This window comes from Carassius gibelio, chromosome A18 (assembly GCF_023724105.1).
Source record: "Carassius gibelio isolate Cgi1373 ecotype wild population from Czech Republic chromosome A18, carGib1.2-hapl.c, whole genome shotgun sequence".
Classification (NCBI taxonomy): domain Eukaryota; kingdom Metazoa; phylum Chordata; class Actinopteri; order Cypriniformes; family Cyprinidae; genus Carassius; species Carassius gibelio.
The window spans coordinates 13,507,960-13,526,525 of NC_068388.1; the positions used below are offsets into that span (position 1 = coordinate 13,507,960).

An 18,566-nucleotide genomic window follows, 5' to 3' on the forward strand; every position below is an offset into this window, starting at 1 on the left:
CATCTGTCAGTATTCCTCTTGTCATGTTTTTGGAATGATGGATATAAGAGTGACTTGTTCTGTCTTTATTCCCTCTTTACTCGGTTCAGTTACTCACCTCCTCTACACAGTAAATAGATGCTATTCAACTGAAGAAATTTGTTTTTCAAAGACTCTGCAAACTTATCAATTAATATTCCATATACTGTATATATGTACAAATAAAAAAATCAATAAAGTGATCACTGAAGTAAATTACAATGATGCTGGAAACACATTACAAAATACATGAAGCTAATCTTGTCTGGGAGTATGGAGGTGTCTGAGAAGGAGTCTCATAGAGATATTTAATTGAATTCACATGAGATGGGCAGGAACCCTGTCATCTGATGAGCTGATTGAATTAGGAGCAGTAGTTCTACTGATCTCTAATTGAATAAGAGCACCAAAAGAGACAAAATGTGCACTATTCTCCCATTTTCTAAATGCTGATGCTCCCTCCAAATATCTCACCAAACGCTTTTTGTGTAGTCGTGTATAGGAAAATCTAGTATTCCTTTGATCATTCATTTCATTTTAAAGTTAATTTTAAATATAAAGGTTTTAATACTAGCACAGGAGTAATTATGATTAAGCTAGCTATATGATAATAGCTAACAACACAGCTATTTATAATCTAACACCAAAATAAGAAAAATAAAAAAATATATATCTTTCTTTCATTTCATTATGAAGTTAAAATTCTTTAATAATGAATTATTTATGTGATACTGCCCTGTTTGACCTAAACATAAATTATTTTGGTCTCATATTCTCAAAAGTATGAGGGTTTCAAAATGTTATCATTATTAATAAAAGGCATATTGATATTGTTATATCGTCCATTTCAGTTCACCCCATCATTTATGTTTACTAAAGGAATAGTTGCTTTAGTATTGCTGGAAATGTACTCAGCCTTAGGCCTTTATTATTAGCATTGTAGTGAAATATAGACTGGTATTTTTTCAAGAAGTGACGGTTTAAAGATAAAATGCCTTAATGATGGATTTGTTTCTTACAAACATGCATCTTTTGTTGACGCACTGGAGTCGTGTTGATTACTGGTGGAATACTGTGATTTTATCAGCTGTCTGGACTCTCATTTTGACGGCACCCATTCACTGCAGAGGATCCGTTGGTGAGCAAGTGTTGTGATGCTAAAGTTCTCCAAATCTATTTTGATGAAGAAACATCTTTGATGGCCTGACGGTGAGTATAGAGTCCGCAAATTTTCGGTTTTGGGTGAATTCTCCCTCTTACCTCACTCATTCTTTGCCACATACGCGTAGACCATTTCACCACAGACCAAGCACTGAACACAAACTAACCACAACTGATGATCAAAAAAGTATATAATGAACTGTTATTAGATTGCAGACACTATGTGGTTTGCTTTGGCTTTAGAGATCACAGAATGATGGAGATCTGAATTACTAAAACAAGAGAAGAAATGTGGAATCAAACATAGTGCTGACTGGGTCTGTCAGCAAGAATCGGTTAGTTAACTTTATCTTCAGGCTGAAGTGGACGTGATGACATCATGATGTGTGTTTCCAGAGAGCCCCTGATTGCTGTCTCTAGATCTGTCTTTTTTAAGAGATTCCTCAGTGGAATCTATTCAACTCTATTCAACTTATGTGTGTGTTAGGTTTCAACTGGGTTAAAAGTGCAATATAATAATTCTGAAAACAAGCTAAACATGGGATTTAAGATGAGCTAGACAGAGGCTTGGCTACCTGATATTCCTCTCCAGCAACAAATATATAAAAGTGCTGAGGTCAAGCTCAATTCTCTGCTTTCTAAAAGTGATTCTGCATCCTCCCCGATCAAAAACAGACTTTTGAATAATTTTACTGCTGCAGTTAATTGAATAAGGTATTCAACTGTCTTCCATGTCTTAACATAAAAGCTGTGTATATGCTTGAAAAACAAATACCCCTCATCTGACATGTACATCTCTGGTGATGGATACAGTTCATGAGAACACTGGGCAACAAGAAGATCAATTTGAAGAAATAAATAAAATCAGAGTCTTCTAAAGTACAACTTTTAATTCTCCAACTCCCCAGACTGAATCTTCAAAGTCACTTATGTATTAAAAAAAACTGAAGGTGTGTTTCTTAAACGTCTGCCCATGTTAAATAGCCAAAGTGCAACAGCAAGCACCGACTTTCCAAGTGGATTTCCCATTCCAATTCGCATTTCCTTCATAAATATCTACTGCAACAAAGAGGGTTAAAACTGAATCGGTACCTACCAAAACAAAAAATGAAATTATTGTATAACTCACATTTTATAATACACTTTACTACATAAAATTATACATAAAATGTCATATTTGTAAGGGCTCCCTAAAATGTCATGTTGAAAGGTTCCTTAAAATCTTGTAAACATTCCTATAGCAGTTTTACAAATACAACATTGTAATTTTTTTAAATGCAGTTTCTCACAGCACTTCTACAGGTGGTTCTACTGCACTGACCGCTGGGTCTGAGGTCACACTGAAGCAGGAACAGAGGACCTTCTCACCCAGTAATTATCAGGAATGTCCTGCGGAGACAAGACTGAGGCTCTTTCATACTCTAATGAAAGTCATGCTCCCTGTCTTAACATGGAAAGTGCCATGTCTCAATTTGACTATTCGAGGATGTAGAGGGCAAGACAGAGGGGCTGGCACATAGGGTCCAACCCATCTCTCACAGTTAATCGGCACTGCTATGAAAAATTGTCACTTTATTAATTAATTGATATCATTAGATAATATACAATAATGTATACATACATTTAATGATTTAATGTTATATTATTTATATAATTTTTTTCACAGAATAATTATTAATACAAAAAAATGTTTTGGTCAATGGCTCGTAACGCCACATGACTCAGGTTTTTAGGTACTGGTTAAACCTAAATGTTAAAGACAAAAGACTCTCTCATCCATTTTTTTCCCCCTTCACTTTACGCCTTAGGCTCACGCGCCCTGCCCACTGATAGCTTATTGAATTACAGCTAATATTTCAATTGATATCACATGGAACGAAAACTTTTTTTTCAGTCACCCTCTGGCTCAGGAATGCCTTCTGTTCGGTTTAAATGAGAAGAATGAACCTTAGTCTTGATTCCCAACGATTCTGCTGTCAGTCTCATACTTGCTTTTATAGAACAGTGAATGGTTATTATACATTAGGGAATGTAAATAATGTAATTATCATATATAATTATACAAGCCGTAATTGAGCTAGAGTCTTTTACTGTCACGTCAAAAAAAGGATCATTTTATATTTACAAAAGAGAAAGGCCATGGCACAGCTAAACAGAGTAGAGAAGGATTATGGGATATAGATACATTGTTCCCATATGAACCCATAAGACCAAGAACATATTGCAGTTCATTGGCTATTGTGTTCAGTACTGTATCCATAGCTTTGTATATATATATAAACTAACATGGATTAGTATTGTTTAGAGGAATGTGAATGCTTTTTTACTATGTGGCTATTTGTGTCTATCGTCTCATGAACTTGTTTTATTAATACTGACAGGTCTAAAGTGATTTCTTTTAAAGAAATGAGAGAAATGGAATCTATCATGTTTAGTGGTGCCATTATTTTCCTGAATGAATCAGTTTTTTTTATGAATCTGTTGAATGAAAGATTCAATGACTCGCTTCCTTATCGCAAACTACTGGACTAACAATTTATCTGCAGAAAGAGTCGCTGAAATTCCCCACCACAAATGCAACCTTTGGAGCATCAAATAAATATCTGAAATCCAGTTCAAAATGGAGAGCAATCTTCCACCGCAGTGTGGTCTGAAAATCACACATCCTCCTCATCTCTTGGTTCAGATTTATGTTACGGGCTTGTCTGTTAACTGTAAATCATCATAGACGGGGGAAAAAAAATGGAGTGCTGTTTCTGTAAACAATTACATATTGTGCAAAATGTAGTATTGAGGCATCTTAGAAGACAATACAGAAGAACAAAATCCATGCAGATTTTAGTATCAAACAGAAAAGAGCTATAGAGATAAAGTGGATTCAAAAAGTTGGAGAGAAAGATGCAGATGGAATAAATAATAGATCGTAGAAAATTCCCTAGATAATGAAAAACATTTCTTCCCTGATTGGGACTGGGTTTGGTTTAGTGATGTTTTATCACCCGTTCATTTTTTTCTAAACATTGGCCTGAGCCAGTTTTCTCAAAAAACATTTACTCTGTCATTATAGGCTTTGTCGAATTTTTCATAGTCACGTAAAATCATTTTGTTTCCTAATCCACATGTGCAAAATGATACCCAAGAGGTTGCCAGCCAAAAATAATTGCTGCAAATAACAAATCTATGGAACTCAATGGGCACATCAATATGGAGTTTCAAAAGACTATATGACAGCACCTTTGAACAAAGCATAGTCCGATCATAATGAACTGCAGATGCACATGTGGATGTTCTATGTACTTTACATTTTCCATGCCCAGATTTGTAGGTTTTTAAAGATCGCACCGCTGCAATCTGTCACAGCTTATAGATACTTTACTGTGGGTTTGATCTCAGTTTTGAAATTTCATAAGAACATTCATGCTTTATACGTTATGTGGGAACCACAGAATTAGACTGGAATCTCATCACATTCACTTGTATGAGCTCAGACATGCTTTTAAAGGAATAGTTCACCAAAAAAAGACAATTTGATTACAATGTACTCACCCACAGGCCATCCAAGATGAGCTTGTTTCTTCATCAAAACAGATTTTTGGAGAAATTTAGCATTACGTCACTTGCTCACCAATGGAGCCTTCAGAATGAGAGTCCAAGCAGCTGATAAAAACATCACAATAATCCACCAGCAATCCACATGACTCCAGTCCATAAAGTACATCTTGTGAAGCGAAAAAACAAATCCATAATTAAGGCTTTTTCAGTATTAACCATTGCTTCTAGACAAAATATGAGTCCATAATAAGCCCATCCATAATAAATGAATCCCTGTTGTCCTCTCAGATCAGAAATGACACATTTGATAAGAACTGTTTCTGACTGTTTTTGCTTGTGAACTGTGCTTGATCTGTGCATAATTCTCCCCTGATTTAGATTAATTTTCACTGAAAAAGGGTAATATTTTGCGTATAGATGACTAGTTGTAAGTAATTTTAGTTAGAAATTACTTTAGTTAAGAAGTCAAAATCATTTTAAAAGCGTCAAGTAATCATGTTTTTAGAGGTTGTTTGAACTCTAATTATTCTGACGGCACCCATTCACTGCAGAGGATCCATGGGTGAGCAAGTGATGTAATGCTACATTTCAATGAAGAAACAATCTCATCTACATCTTGGATGGCCTGAGGTTGAGTACATTTTCATTTTTCAGGCACATTTTTTTAAAATTTCAAAGTTTGAGTTTCTCATTGTCTTTTTTAACACTGTACATTTTCCAGATGGACGGTATGTTCAGTCAGCAGCTGAGATCTGATAGAGCCTTCAAGCTTTAGACAGCTGGACTCCAGACCAAGTTTTCTTCCTTTTTTTTTTTTTTTTTTTTTTGGTCATTGCCTTTATCTGCCATCACACTAATATGTAATCCTTTTAGATGATGCACCCGAGATTCATATTCTTAGGTAAAGTCTAGCAGGACTGAAAGGTTTTCAAAGAGTCTTTTTGGCTCAAATGCCTTTAAAAACCTTTAATCTTCACCATCAGACAGGGCCTTACAGAAGAATCTCCAGTTGTGGTTCAGTCCAATCCAGAAACACGTACATATGGGGAGCATTTCAGTATAACTCCAGAAACATATGTAAAAGCCATCGATGGAATGGAAGAAGATTTATGCTGCACACTAGAGCTGCATCAGCATCTCTCCTAATATATTCTCATACAGTAGTTTCATATAAAGAGCATTCTTGTGAGGATATATTGATGAAGTCTATTTTGTTTGTCCAGCTGTTATGTGATTTCTTATCTGTATTTTGATGCTTTTGGTCATTCTGGACATATGTGATGCTCAGTTGAGCTCAGATTGTCATTGGTCATATAACTCAAATGAGAAACAGAGAAGTGATTCAAAATATTTAGGGTAACAAAAACTTTAATCAGGGATGTCACAGAGAAATTAGCTGCCTCAGGCATGTTTTACATACCACCACTCTTTTTTTCTGGGAATATCTTTAAAGTAATAGTTCACACAAAAATGAAAATTTGCTAAAAATGTCTATCCAAAAAGTAGATGAGTTTGTTATTGGATTTGGAGAAATGTAACATTGCTCACTGATGGATTGCCTGCAGTGAATGGGTTCCGTCAGAATAAATCCAAATAGCTGATAAAAAAAATCATAATAATTCAGTATATCAGTTAATGTATTGTGAAGTGAAAAGCTGTGTGTTTGTAAAAAACTAGTCCATCAATATGCTATCTTAATTTTAAACCATCGCTTAAAACATGGCCAAAATACCAGACCATAATCCATAATAACGCTTCCCTAATTGAAAAAGTCCCTTTTTCCACCCCTTGTTGGATTTCCACTACATATTTTAGAACCGTTTTAACTTGTAAATGGTGATTGATCATGCATATTTCTCTCCCGTTTCAGATGAGAGGACTTTTCCACTGAAGAAAGCAATATCATAAATAGAGGACTCATATTTTAGCTGGAAGCAATGGTTTGAAGTTAAAAAAAAATCTTAATGATGGAGGTGTGAATTTATCCAATGGGGAAAATAAAATGAATTTACATCATGGATGACCTGAGTGTAAACTGAAAGAAATTTTTCATTTTTGGTATTCCTTCAACTGACGTCTTTTCAGAAATTAAACTCTCCCCTTACATTACAGTGTAAAAAATACAGTGGGTATGGAATAGAATAAGCCCCCTTTAAAGTAATCACATTTTGAAACTCTCCAGCCTAAAATGAAGACTTACACAGTTTTTGTTTGATCTATTGTATTTATTCAGTGCGACTTATAACATCCAAGTGAAGGATACAGCACCAATATGCAAAAAACAAAACAAAATAAAAAAAAAACAGAATCACTCAATTCATACGTAATTGAGTGAACACAAGCTCAAAATTACATTTTGAATAAGGATATTTTTCTTACAAAAACACATCGATTCACTACAGGAGGCCTTTGTTCACCTCCTTCATCCACTGTGTGCTCAATTTTGCTGTGTGCTTTGGGTCATTGTCATGTTGTAAGGTAAACCTTCTTCCCATTGAAAACTTTCTGGAAGACGGCAGCAGATTTTCTTCAAGAATTTGACTGTATTTTGCCCGATCCATTTTTCCTTCTATCCTCATAAGTTCTCCCGTCCCTGCTGCAGAGAAACAGCCCCATAACAGGATATTACCACCTCCATTTACTGTAGGAATGTTGTTATTTGGATGGGGAGCCAAATAATTAAATCTAATCTGCCCCAGAATCTTCAAGGTACATTTTAACAAAGCTCAGTCGTGATTTGCATGTAGCCTTTCTTGAGTGTCTTTTTTTCTTGCAACCCTCCCATACAAGCCATATTTGTGGATAATTTGTGATATTGTTGTCACATACACATAATCACCACTCTTTGTCATAAATTCTTGCATCAGCTTCAGTGTTGCTGTAGGCCTCTTGATCGCTTCTCTGAACAGTTTCCTGCCCTTTCATCCAGTTTGGAGTGACGTCCTGATCCAGGGAGGGTCTGTGTTCTACCAAATACCTTTCACTTCTTAATAATAGACTTCACTGTACTTCTAGGGATTGATGAAGCCTTTGACTTTTTTTTTGTATCCTTCGCCTGACTTGTGCCTGTCCACAACTTTATCCCAGAGATCTTTTGACAGTGCCTTGTCACCCATAGTTGATTGTTTGCTTCAGTTGCACTACCAAGGACTGAAATGCTCCAGGAAAGCTCTTTTCATGCTGAGCTCATCAAAAGTAGTTGAAAATCAAATGGCTTTGTGTGCCATTGAGAAGGTGATTAGCTACACCTGATTGAGTTTATAAATCATTTTTAGGAGGAGGGGTAATCCTTTTTCCAACTCAGTGATTCTGTTTTTTATTTTTATTTATTTATTTTTGACATGTTGGTGTTATATCTTTCAGTTGGATGTTATAAGTTGCACTGAGTAAATACAGCTGGATAAACCAATAACTGTGTCCGTCTTTGCTTCAGGCTGCAAAGCTACAAAATGTGGTTATTTTAAAAGGGGTTATTCTTTTCTATACCCTCTGTATATTTATTTGTTTTTATATATTTACTGCTTATATACACCTTTTAAATGTGTTTTAAATTTAGATATTTATGTAAAATGCTGCATGATAAAGATGGTGAAAAGTGTAGGTATGTAAAATAATAAATATATATATTTTCATATATAATAAATACATATATAATTTTAGAGCACTACAATTATACATATACAAATACATAACTTGTCTTTTTTTATTTCTGAAAATGTAAAATAATAAATATATATATTTTCATATATAATAAATACATATATAATTTTAGAGCACTACAATTATACATATACAAATACATAACTTGTCTTTTTTTATTTCTGAAAACAAAAAGGCAACAAATACGATAAGACCATACAAAAACAAAATGAGGGGGCAAAAAGAACGAAGCACAACTACACAAAATTAAAACAAAGATTAAAGAATAATCACAGAAAACAACAGTTTATGTATCAAAGTCTTTTATTTTTGACATTTCTGGACATTCATAAAACATTTATTTTAAAACTAAAAAATTTACAGTAACTCCAGAATTATTTTTGCAAAACAGAAAACAATACTTTGTTTTAAGGCATTTATGAATGGCTAAATTTACTGTATAAAAACAACATTTCCCTAAAATAAAAATATTGTTCAGGAAAACTGAGTGTTTACATCTTCAATTATTATATAAAAGGTTATGTCATCTCTAGTAAATTCAGATACCAAAACAATTGATATTTTAAGCGTTTTTTTAATGCCTATTTGTTTGGATATTTGGCGCCCCCCTCTGTTTATAGCGAGAACAGCAATGCCAATGATGAAGAGGAGCTTTTCACGGATTTTTACAGAGACGGCTGCAGCACAAAGGGGGCGTCTCACTGTTTCCACTCGTGGCATGGTGGCCTATTTTGAATCTTATTCATGAATGAGTGGAGGTACACTGCAGAAGTGGTACAACTTACACAGATGTCTGCAACTGTGTTGAGTAGTTGTGGTCAGTCTACCCAAACCAGGTTAATGAAGGCCATCCACTTATGCTCTGTTAAGACTGTCTTAACATTGGCTTCTGGTAAAGCTCAACACCAGAACTCCTTCAAAGCTGGGCAGTGGGATGGAAAACACGTAATAGCATTCGAACTCTGTTTAGATCCTGCGGTGTTGCTTTACCACGACAAGGCTTTCCCCCTCACGCAGGTCTCCTGAACTCTGTGTACCCCAGAAAAGTATGAGTAGAAGGAACAATATAACATACATTATATATGATTTTTGTTGTTGTTGATGGCTTTTGAGTTAAGTTAAATGACTGGATGAATACATCAGTCATAAAGCATGTCCTAAAACACGTCCTAGTGTGATTTAGATTTGGATTATGGTTAAAAAGTTTGGGTCTGTAAGAATTTAAATTAATAAAGTTAATTTACAATGCTAAAAAAGACTGTAAAGACAATTTAAAAATACTGTTCAACTGGACGTTCTGTTTATCTAAGAATCCTAAAAGAGTTTGGATTCCACAAAAATATCAAAAACAAAGGAATGTTTCTTGAGCATCACATTAGAATGATTTCTGAAAGATCAATGCGACACTATTTGAAAATTCAGCTTTGCAATCACAGAAATAAATGACATTTTAAAATATATTCAATAGAAAACTGCTTTTATAATCTTTAAACGAATAAAGAGACTAAGAATACATAAAAAAAAAAACTTATGATCCCAATCTTTTACACATTACTTTATGTATTGTATTTTTTTTTCACTCACTTAAATAGCATTTATGGTAACACTTTTTTAAGCACCAATTCTCAAACTTAAGTAGTTGCTTATTAATGTTTATTTGGCTGTTAATTAGTACTTATTTGGCACATATTAATGCCTTATTATGCATTACCATATTTAATATCACTTAACCCTACCTTACCATACCTAAACGCACCAACTACCTTACTAACTATCAATAAGCAGCAAACTAGAAGTAGAATAGAAGAATCTAGAAGACCCAGTATCTCAATTCTGCATCTGTTTGCTTGGGGGCAATCATTTTCTTTATTCAGGCTCAAAGAAAGAGGTTTTCACATTTTATGGCAAGTGTGTTACTTCAAAACTATCAACAATAGAAAACCAAGTGTATGTTGCTGGTGACAATGTTTCTCAAATATATGAGATGAAAATTTATAACACATCCATGGCACGGCTTCTGGAGCCAGAAAGGTCATTATTCTTTTTTAGTAAAGGGATTATTGCAAATGCTTCGGACTTCAGCAGGACACTACACCATGCTGCCATTCATTTTGGTCCACTCAAAAATGTCCTGCTCACACACAATGTCTGAATTGATGAGCAGGTAGCGATCGCCAACGCAGAAGTGTTTCTGACAGGCAGCGCATTTGAAGCATTCGAGGTGATAGACTTTGTCGCGGACACGCATGGTCATTTCAAAGGCCCGGATTCTCTTTTCACAGGAAGCGCAGAGCCCGTCCTGACCAAACAGTCTGCAGAGAAGGAAACATAAATATTAATGCACTTTAAAGAAAAACATGCATACAATTCATATACTTATTAGACATAAATTAGGATTTGCCGATAATAAACTTGAACCCTATGAAGCTTATTTTACCATATCTGACAAGCACATTTCTAAGACCTCTAAATCATTATCAAAACTTGGTAGAAAAACCAGTTCTACACAATCTAAAGACTACATGACGCCTCTATTGATTTATCATATCATCCCCAACCCCCAGGTTTTTGTAGGGTACATGTCTCATTTTGCGGTGACATCTTTGCAGGTTTTTAATAAAATAAACATAAGAATAATGTTATATTGTTTTAATATTTAAAGTTGAACGCTTACCGGACTAAAGCAACTTAAGTTAAGTTGATTATCCATTCATCATTCTTAAGAGAAATAAATATGATTAATCAGGCTTCTGAGGAATGTTTATTTGTACATCTCTCAATTATTATATTAAATTATATTTGCCCACCAAAATAAAAGCTCTAGAGCTTTGATCATAACACTAATATTATTGAGAGATATAGAGTGACAGATGATATTTATATGCATGTAAATGTAAGCAGGCTGCTATACTATTACAAAGATCTCGATTTACATGGCAAGCTATAAAGAATTTCATCTTTTTGGACTTAAGAATATTAGCATCTGCACCAAATTGCAGTTTGTGTTTTTATTTTTTTTATTTTTTATAAAAGCCTGATGTACAGGTGCATCTCAATAAATTAGAATGTCATGGAAAAGTCCATTTATTTCAGTAATTCAACTCAAATTGTTAAACTAATGTTTATTTACAATTAAAAGAACCAAAGGCTTTAACTAATTCAGTCTGTGTGTATTGAATTTATTTAATACACAAGTTTCACAATTTGAGTTGAATTACTGAAATGAACTTTTCCACGACATTTTAATGTATTGAGATGCACCTGTATTCAATATGAAGAGAGAGAGAGAGAAAAAAAACAAATAAACAAACGCATGCTAACTTTGACTTTGTGTAAAGGCTTAATAGAATTTCTAATAAAATTCTAACTATTAGAACAAATGTTAGGCTTTACAGGGGTAATAAAGAATTAAAAGTTCATTTCAGGCCTGCCACTCGTACCTGAGGTAGTCTCTCCTGCACAGCTTCCTGCCAAGTTTGTAGTAAAGCCTGCGGCCCACCTCGCCTAAGCGGCAGCCGCAGAGGTCACAGCTCAGGCAGTCCTCGTGCCAGTACTGCTCGATGGCCTTGAGGAAGAAGCGGTCCCCGATGCTCTGCTGACATCCGCCACAGGTCAGCAGCGACGGCGGCATCTGAAGCACCTCGTCCACGGGTTCCCTGTGGAACACATTCAAATATGCGATGCACCATTATGAACACCAGATGGCGCTAGTATGTATTTTATTGAAACCGCATAAAACTATATCAACAGTAAAACTGACAAACAGATGAGATACTATTTTTTCTAGATGTACCTACATTTTATTTATAAATAAATGTTTGCTTAAGCTGTAACTACTGTCACGTGATCCCAAGGGAGAAAATAGTTAAGTGCTGTAGGCAAATGAGTCGCTTTGGGTCACTGCACACAGACTTAAATTAGCCCATCTATTCCCACTGGTTAACATTTGTGACCAAATTTTACTTTTGAGTTGGAGATGACTAAAAATATTTCCTAACGCATTTTATACAGAATCGTTTTAACTCTAGACTGTTTTGAGGTCGTGTAAAAATTCACATTTACATAGTCACATGACCAGAGCTGTTTAATCCCCTCTGAATAAAGTCTGTGCCAAAGCTTCGTTGAAGGAAGGGTGTAAAACATATCACAATGCATATATAGCCATATAATATAATATATATAATATACATATTATATTTGAAGGGTCTATTATGAATGTAGCCTACAGAGCATAAGTCATTAGTCACAATATGTGAATGTTAGTTAACCCATTCTATTAAGACTCATTTATTCACATTATTAAATCTTAGTATTGTTACATTAAATTAAACTACGTAAAGTTTTTCTTGGAATATCATTCTTATACCCCTAATAAAAAATAGTTAATAGAAAATTATGTTACTTTATTGCAACTTTGTTTACGATCTTACCAAATGTTAATTTATATGGCCTACTATATATTTTAGGAAATGCAGCGTTTTGGATAATAGAGAACATAAATTAGTTTAACTGGTGAAAACGCGATTAAATGAGTTAAGGAGACTTTAAATAAGTCCAAATGTGATTATTATAAATGTATTATCGTCTGATCACTAATATTGGCAAAATAAAATAATAATAATAATAAAAAAATAAACAAATGGAAACCCAAACGACCCTATACATTAACATCTTACTTACTCGTTCGTTTCCAGTGTTTTCCGTTCAATTGTAGATGCCATATTAAATACTGTTTAAGAATAATTGACTATTACATTTGATATGCGCACTTTCCGCCAAATATGTCCCACACTCGCCGTCTGCGGCGCTGAAAGACCATCAACGTCCTGCTAAATCAACTCCCTTCAGAGAAAAAAGCTTCAGAGATCTGGAGCACCTGCTTTGCTGCCTCTCAGTGCACTGAAGATCAACAACCTATAGCACACATTATGTCCCAAGTGCATCAACGTAGCTTCTTTGCATTAGAGTCTGTCTCCACGCATTCAACCCTCATCCTATCCTATGTTGTTTCGGAAATAGTAGGCTACGCGGTGACAGGCAGATGTCCCCCACCGCGCTGTTTAATTACTCCAGTGCAACGGCGTGATCGAGCTTGGTTTCTCCTCTGTGCTGCATTTTGTGCTGCAAGTCTCCACAGCACTGTCCCGTAGGGCTGCTCTCTGTGGTCCCGTTATTATAGGGTAGCAGGTATTTTTAAATGGCCCTGCCCCCTCAGTTTCTGCTTTCTTTTCCGACTTCCTGCTCACGACCGCTCGACAATGAGAGGAAATAGCGCTCTTTCATGCGCCAGACGGGTGACTACCAGTCAATTATAAACCCGCCGGCTCGTGACTGTAGGGCTCACGAGCTCTAACAGACAGGCTCCCTATCACATACCTGTGATCCAAACATCAAAGAGGTTTAGGAAAAAGATGCAGACACATAGGCTATAATTAACAATGCGTTAATGTTTATGAAAACACGCGGGAAATCCAAGGACACAGTAGTAATATAATATAAGGGGGACCTGGGCACGTTGTTACAAGGGTTGTTGCCCAACATTAGTTACGTAAATCAGACATAAACTAGTATTATAATGCTAGTTTACATCTATTCAAATTTTAATAATAAATTCTTTAATTTATATAATTTGTATTATTAAAATTGTTGTATAATTGTATAATAATTTGTATAATTTATTTTATTTATTTGATTAAATTTAATTTAGCTGTAAAGCTTATAATCTGTTTTTTTTTTTTTTTTTTTGTCCATGGCAATAATGTAGACATTCAAAAGATGTCTTTAAAAATACCCTAATAAAGGGGTTTCAAACTGGGAACACAAGAGGGGGTCTGTGGAAATGTTTAGCGCAAAACAGTGTTAAAAACATATAATGAAATGAAATAAATAATAAGAACATAGAGAATGCATGAATGAATCGTAAAACTAAATAAAATTACATTAAAACGAAGAAATTAATATATATAACAGTACAATGAGTAGAAAATAATTTGTAATGTAACCTAAATTTTTTTCCAAATAATATTTTACACATTTTCATAATATTTACTTTTTCTAGTATAAATTGGGCCTTCATACATGAAAACGTATAGCTGTCTTTTATATTGTGATTTTTATATTATTATGGAAGTCTCTCGCATGGGGTTACTCATCTATGAGGTCTGCTGTGGCATAGAAGATAGAAAACCTGTGCCCTAATTCACAATGTTCATGTACTGTTAAAGGCTTAATCATATGAAAACACATTATTCTGTAATTGCAATGCAACTAACAGACAAGTAAATGGCTCTTTTGAACCGTTTTCTCCTGATCTATCTCTTCACACTCATCTCTGCTTTATGTCGTTGGGGAAAACTCTTCTTATCTCCTGCCAGAGCAGTTCGGGTAGTGTCAGCAGCATACTGGGCCAGGAGATAAAACACCCCGCACAACACTGTTGGGACAAACATCATCAGTGCTCAGGGGTCTTCAGTGGTTGCATCTCAGCCAAATGTTGGCTGTGCCAATCTGGCCCTAACCCTGTGGGGTCAGTGATTGCCATTCAGCTATAATTTGATTGTTTTATTATATTCTGACTCGAAAAACTACATTTTATTCTAACAAATGTAAAGTTTTGTTGAAAGTGGGCACAATTTTTCTTTGAGTGCCAAAATACTTTCCTTTTTTTCATTCACTTTTATTTAATATACATTTAATTAGCAAAATATAAAATACCATATATTTTGTGAAAACCTTGATATAGTACTATTCAAGTGTTTGTAAAAAATTGCTGAAATAAATGCTCTTCATTGAGCTTTCTATTCATTAAACAACCACCCCCCCCTCCCCACAAAAAAAAAAAAAAAAAACATAACAAAACATAAAAAAATAAATGGAAGCAACAAAAACTGTTGATAATATTAAGAACCATTATTAATAACTGAACACCAATAATAATTGATAACCGAGCACCAAAATAGAAATTAGAATGATTTCTTGAGGATGTGACATTGAAGACTGGAGGATGCTGAAAATTCAGCTTTGCAATCACTGAAATAAATTACATTTTAAATTGTAATAATATTTCACAAGATTACAGAAGCAACACACAGTATTTTTGAACAAATAAATGCAGCCTTTGTGAGAAAACATTCAAGAATGTGTGTGTGTTCTTATATGTACAACATTTAGAGAAACAGATTTCTGGGTAACACTTTAAAATAAGGATCCATTAGTTAATGTTAGTTAACTACTTTCGTTAACATGACCTAAGCAAGAACAATCCTTCTACAGAATTTATAAGTCTTAGTTCATGTTAATTTCAACATTTACTAATGCATTATTTAAATCAAAAGTTGTGATTGTTAACATTAGTTAATGCACTGTGAATTACCATGAACTAACAATGAATAACTGTATTTTCATTAACTAACATTAACGAAGATGAATAAATACAGTAATAAATGTATTATTCAGTGTTTGTTCATGTTAATTAATACATTAACTAACATTAACTAATGGAACCTTATTCTAAAGTGTTACCGATTTCTGAATAATGCAGATGATAACATAAGTACAGCGTTTACTTGTTTGCTTCGACAGTTTGTTTTTTAATAGCTGTTAAACTGTGTGCATAAGGCGTCCACCATTTCCTGTGGATTGGACACAGCAAACCCAGAGGATGTACAGGAAATGAGCACAGATGAACCTCGGCAGGGGGTGGTATGAGCTGGCTGACTTCCTACTCGTTTCACTTGATCACCCTGCTGGACTCTGATTGGTTGGATAACTCCAGATGGCCCCCCCTTGCTAGAAGAAGGGCTTTTGAGACAGCGCTTCGGAAACCACTGAATGTCAACTCATCTACTTGGCAGGAAAAGATTTCTTAACTTTTGGGTAGGTTTCCTTCATAAATGGTTAGGGATGTAGTAAACATATCATGGCTTATGATGTCTCTATGTTATTAGCTTTTTTCTAAAAATGCGATGTGTTATACATTTAAAGAAAATCTGAGAGCCACTGTGAAGTCACATGACTTTCAGCCAAGCATGGTGACCCATACTCCAAATTTGTGTTATGCATTTAACCCATCCAAAATGTACACACACAGCAGTGAACACACACCTGGAGCAGTGGGCAGCCATTTATGCTGCAGTTGGTGGTTTGGTGCCTTGCTCAAGGGCACCTCAGTCATGGTGTTGCTGGCAAGGGACTCAAACCCACAACCCTAGGGTTAGGAGTCAAACGCTCTAACCACTAGGCCATGACTTCCCCAAGCAAGACAACATATTGTGCAAAGTCCAAAATATTCTTTGTCTCAGGAATTTCAGGAAAACTGAACTCTTTTGTAGTTTCGTAGGAACAGAAACTGGAATAATCACAGAACAGAAATAAATTTAACACAAGCTTAATTGATGAAACCAAATTCCCAAAACAATTAACATAAAACAATAATTTTAGATTTTAAATTGATTTTATTTTTTACATATCTGTTTTTAGGAATATGTTATGATTTGCTCCAAATTATACAATTTATAGCATGAAATTATATATCAAAATAGCATAAAAGCATAAAATAGCAAATGTGATATGGATTTTTTTTTTTTTACAGAATATTTAGTTTATTTATTTTATTTTAAAAGAAGGGAATAGCTAATAAAAAAATTGTTTGTTTGTTTGTTTGTTTTACTGTACACCTGTACATGTTTATTCTTGGGTGATTGTTTCAGGGATAAACTGTTATCCCTTTAAAGCTTTTATTAGACATTTTGACCTTTGACCCTTGTCCCTAATATTTAACCCATCATTAATGCCGTACAGCTGTACAGAAAAAAATAAAAAATAAATGTTGAGTAAATAAATTACCAGTTGTTGTGACAATATTGAAATAATCTTGAATATAAATGAATGACTGATAATACTTTGCAAAGCTTTAACCACATATTCAGGATTTGGATCTGTATATTAGGTGAAAATTTGCCCCCATGGTGGCCATTCATTGTCTATAGTAATTATACAGTCATGGTATTTTAATATTATTATTATTTTGGTATTTAGCTTTTACATATGTACAAACTTACATTTTCATAGGGAAATGTTGTTTATAGCATACAATATAATGATCTACATTTTTACTAACATTATATATATGATTTATATATATATATATATATATATATATATATATATATATATATATATATATATATATATATATATATATATATATATATATATAATTCCATACCTACTGTGACAGTGCTGAAATAATGTAGCAGTTTACAATTAGGCTTAGTGTTATTAATAAATCACTTTTGATATGGATTTTTAATTAGCACGTTAAGGGTTTTTTAGAAATCAGCCACTGAAACATAACACCAATTAACCAGAAATCTGAATAGATCTGTTCCTTGAAGTCTAGGTCCTCAGGCTCTGCAAGAGTATGCTATGAATTGAAAGTCCAGCCCTAATAGGAGATGCCATTAGAGTGACTGATCATTTGCCATGGAACATGCCTTGACTCAGTAACAAAAAAATGAAATACATCCTCTTATTGGATATGTCTGATATGTTCTGTTTTAATTAGGACCTATAGGCTGCCTTTAGCATACTGGAGAAGAGATCCATCACAGGCTGAGTAATCACAGTAAGGCGTATTTCCTGTAAGGAGAGAGCCTGGATGTGTTGTTGACTCTCTGATAGCATATACTCTGAAACAGCAATAGCCAGGCTACTGCTTCCTGTCTAATCTCAGTGTAAACTATTGTTGGCTCATTTTGAGAAGCTTGTGCGAACACCTTTATTTGGACTTAAGAAAAACATTGCTGTGATTACAAGTTTGCAGTTTGTTCATTGTAACCATCAGATGATCAATGATCAAAAAAGCCTTTTATTGACACTGATATATATATATTAATGGACTGTTTAAGTTGAGGACTGTTGCTGCTGTTACTAAACAAAACAGAGAGCAGAAGTGAGTCACTAGTTGAAAGAAAGCTTCACTCTCCCAAGAGATCTTCCTCTAATCAGTATTATTCCTGAAAGAAAACACCCTTTCAATAGAACATTGCTATCAAAAAGCAGAGCAACCATGTTAACTGCTTCCTGTATATGCCAAACAAAACCTCATGCAACTGCATTCACATTGTTTTTGAATATATATATCTAGCTATATGAATTATTTTTCCAATATCAAT

General features: G+C 34.4%; 1 protein-coding gene across 2 annotated transcripts; it reads right to left on the reverse strand.

Moving 5' to 3' along the window:
• Positions 1–10,218: 10,218 nt before the first annotated feature.
• Positions 10,219–13,655, reverse strand: LOC127933776 (rhombotin-2-like). 2 transcript variants are annotated; one of them, XM_052530736.1, is made up of 3 exons: positions 13,268–13,655; positions 11,832–12,047; positions 10,219–10,703 (listed from the first exon to the last, which is right to left on the reverse strand). In XM_052530736.1, exons 2-3 carry the CDS (start codon positions 12,020–12,022, stop codon positions 10,481–10,483), a joined length of 414 nt encoding a protein of 137 aa, XP_052386696.1. In that variant the 5' UTR covers positions 12,023–12,047; positions 13,268–13,655; the 3' UTR covers positions 10,219–10,480. The 2 variants fall into 2 exon arrangements, with proteins under 2 accessions (XP_052386696.1, XP_052386695.1); XM_052530735.1 differs by having other exon boundaries at positions 13,072–13,650.
• Positions 13,656–18,566: the final 4,911 nt, after the last annotated feature.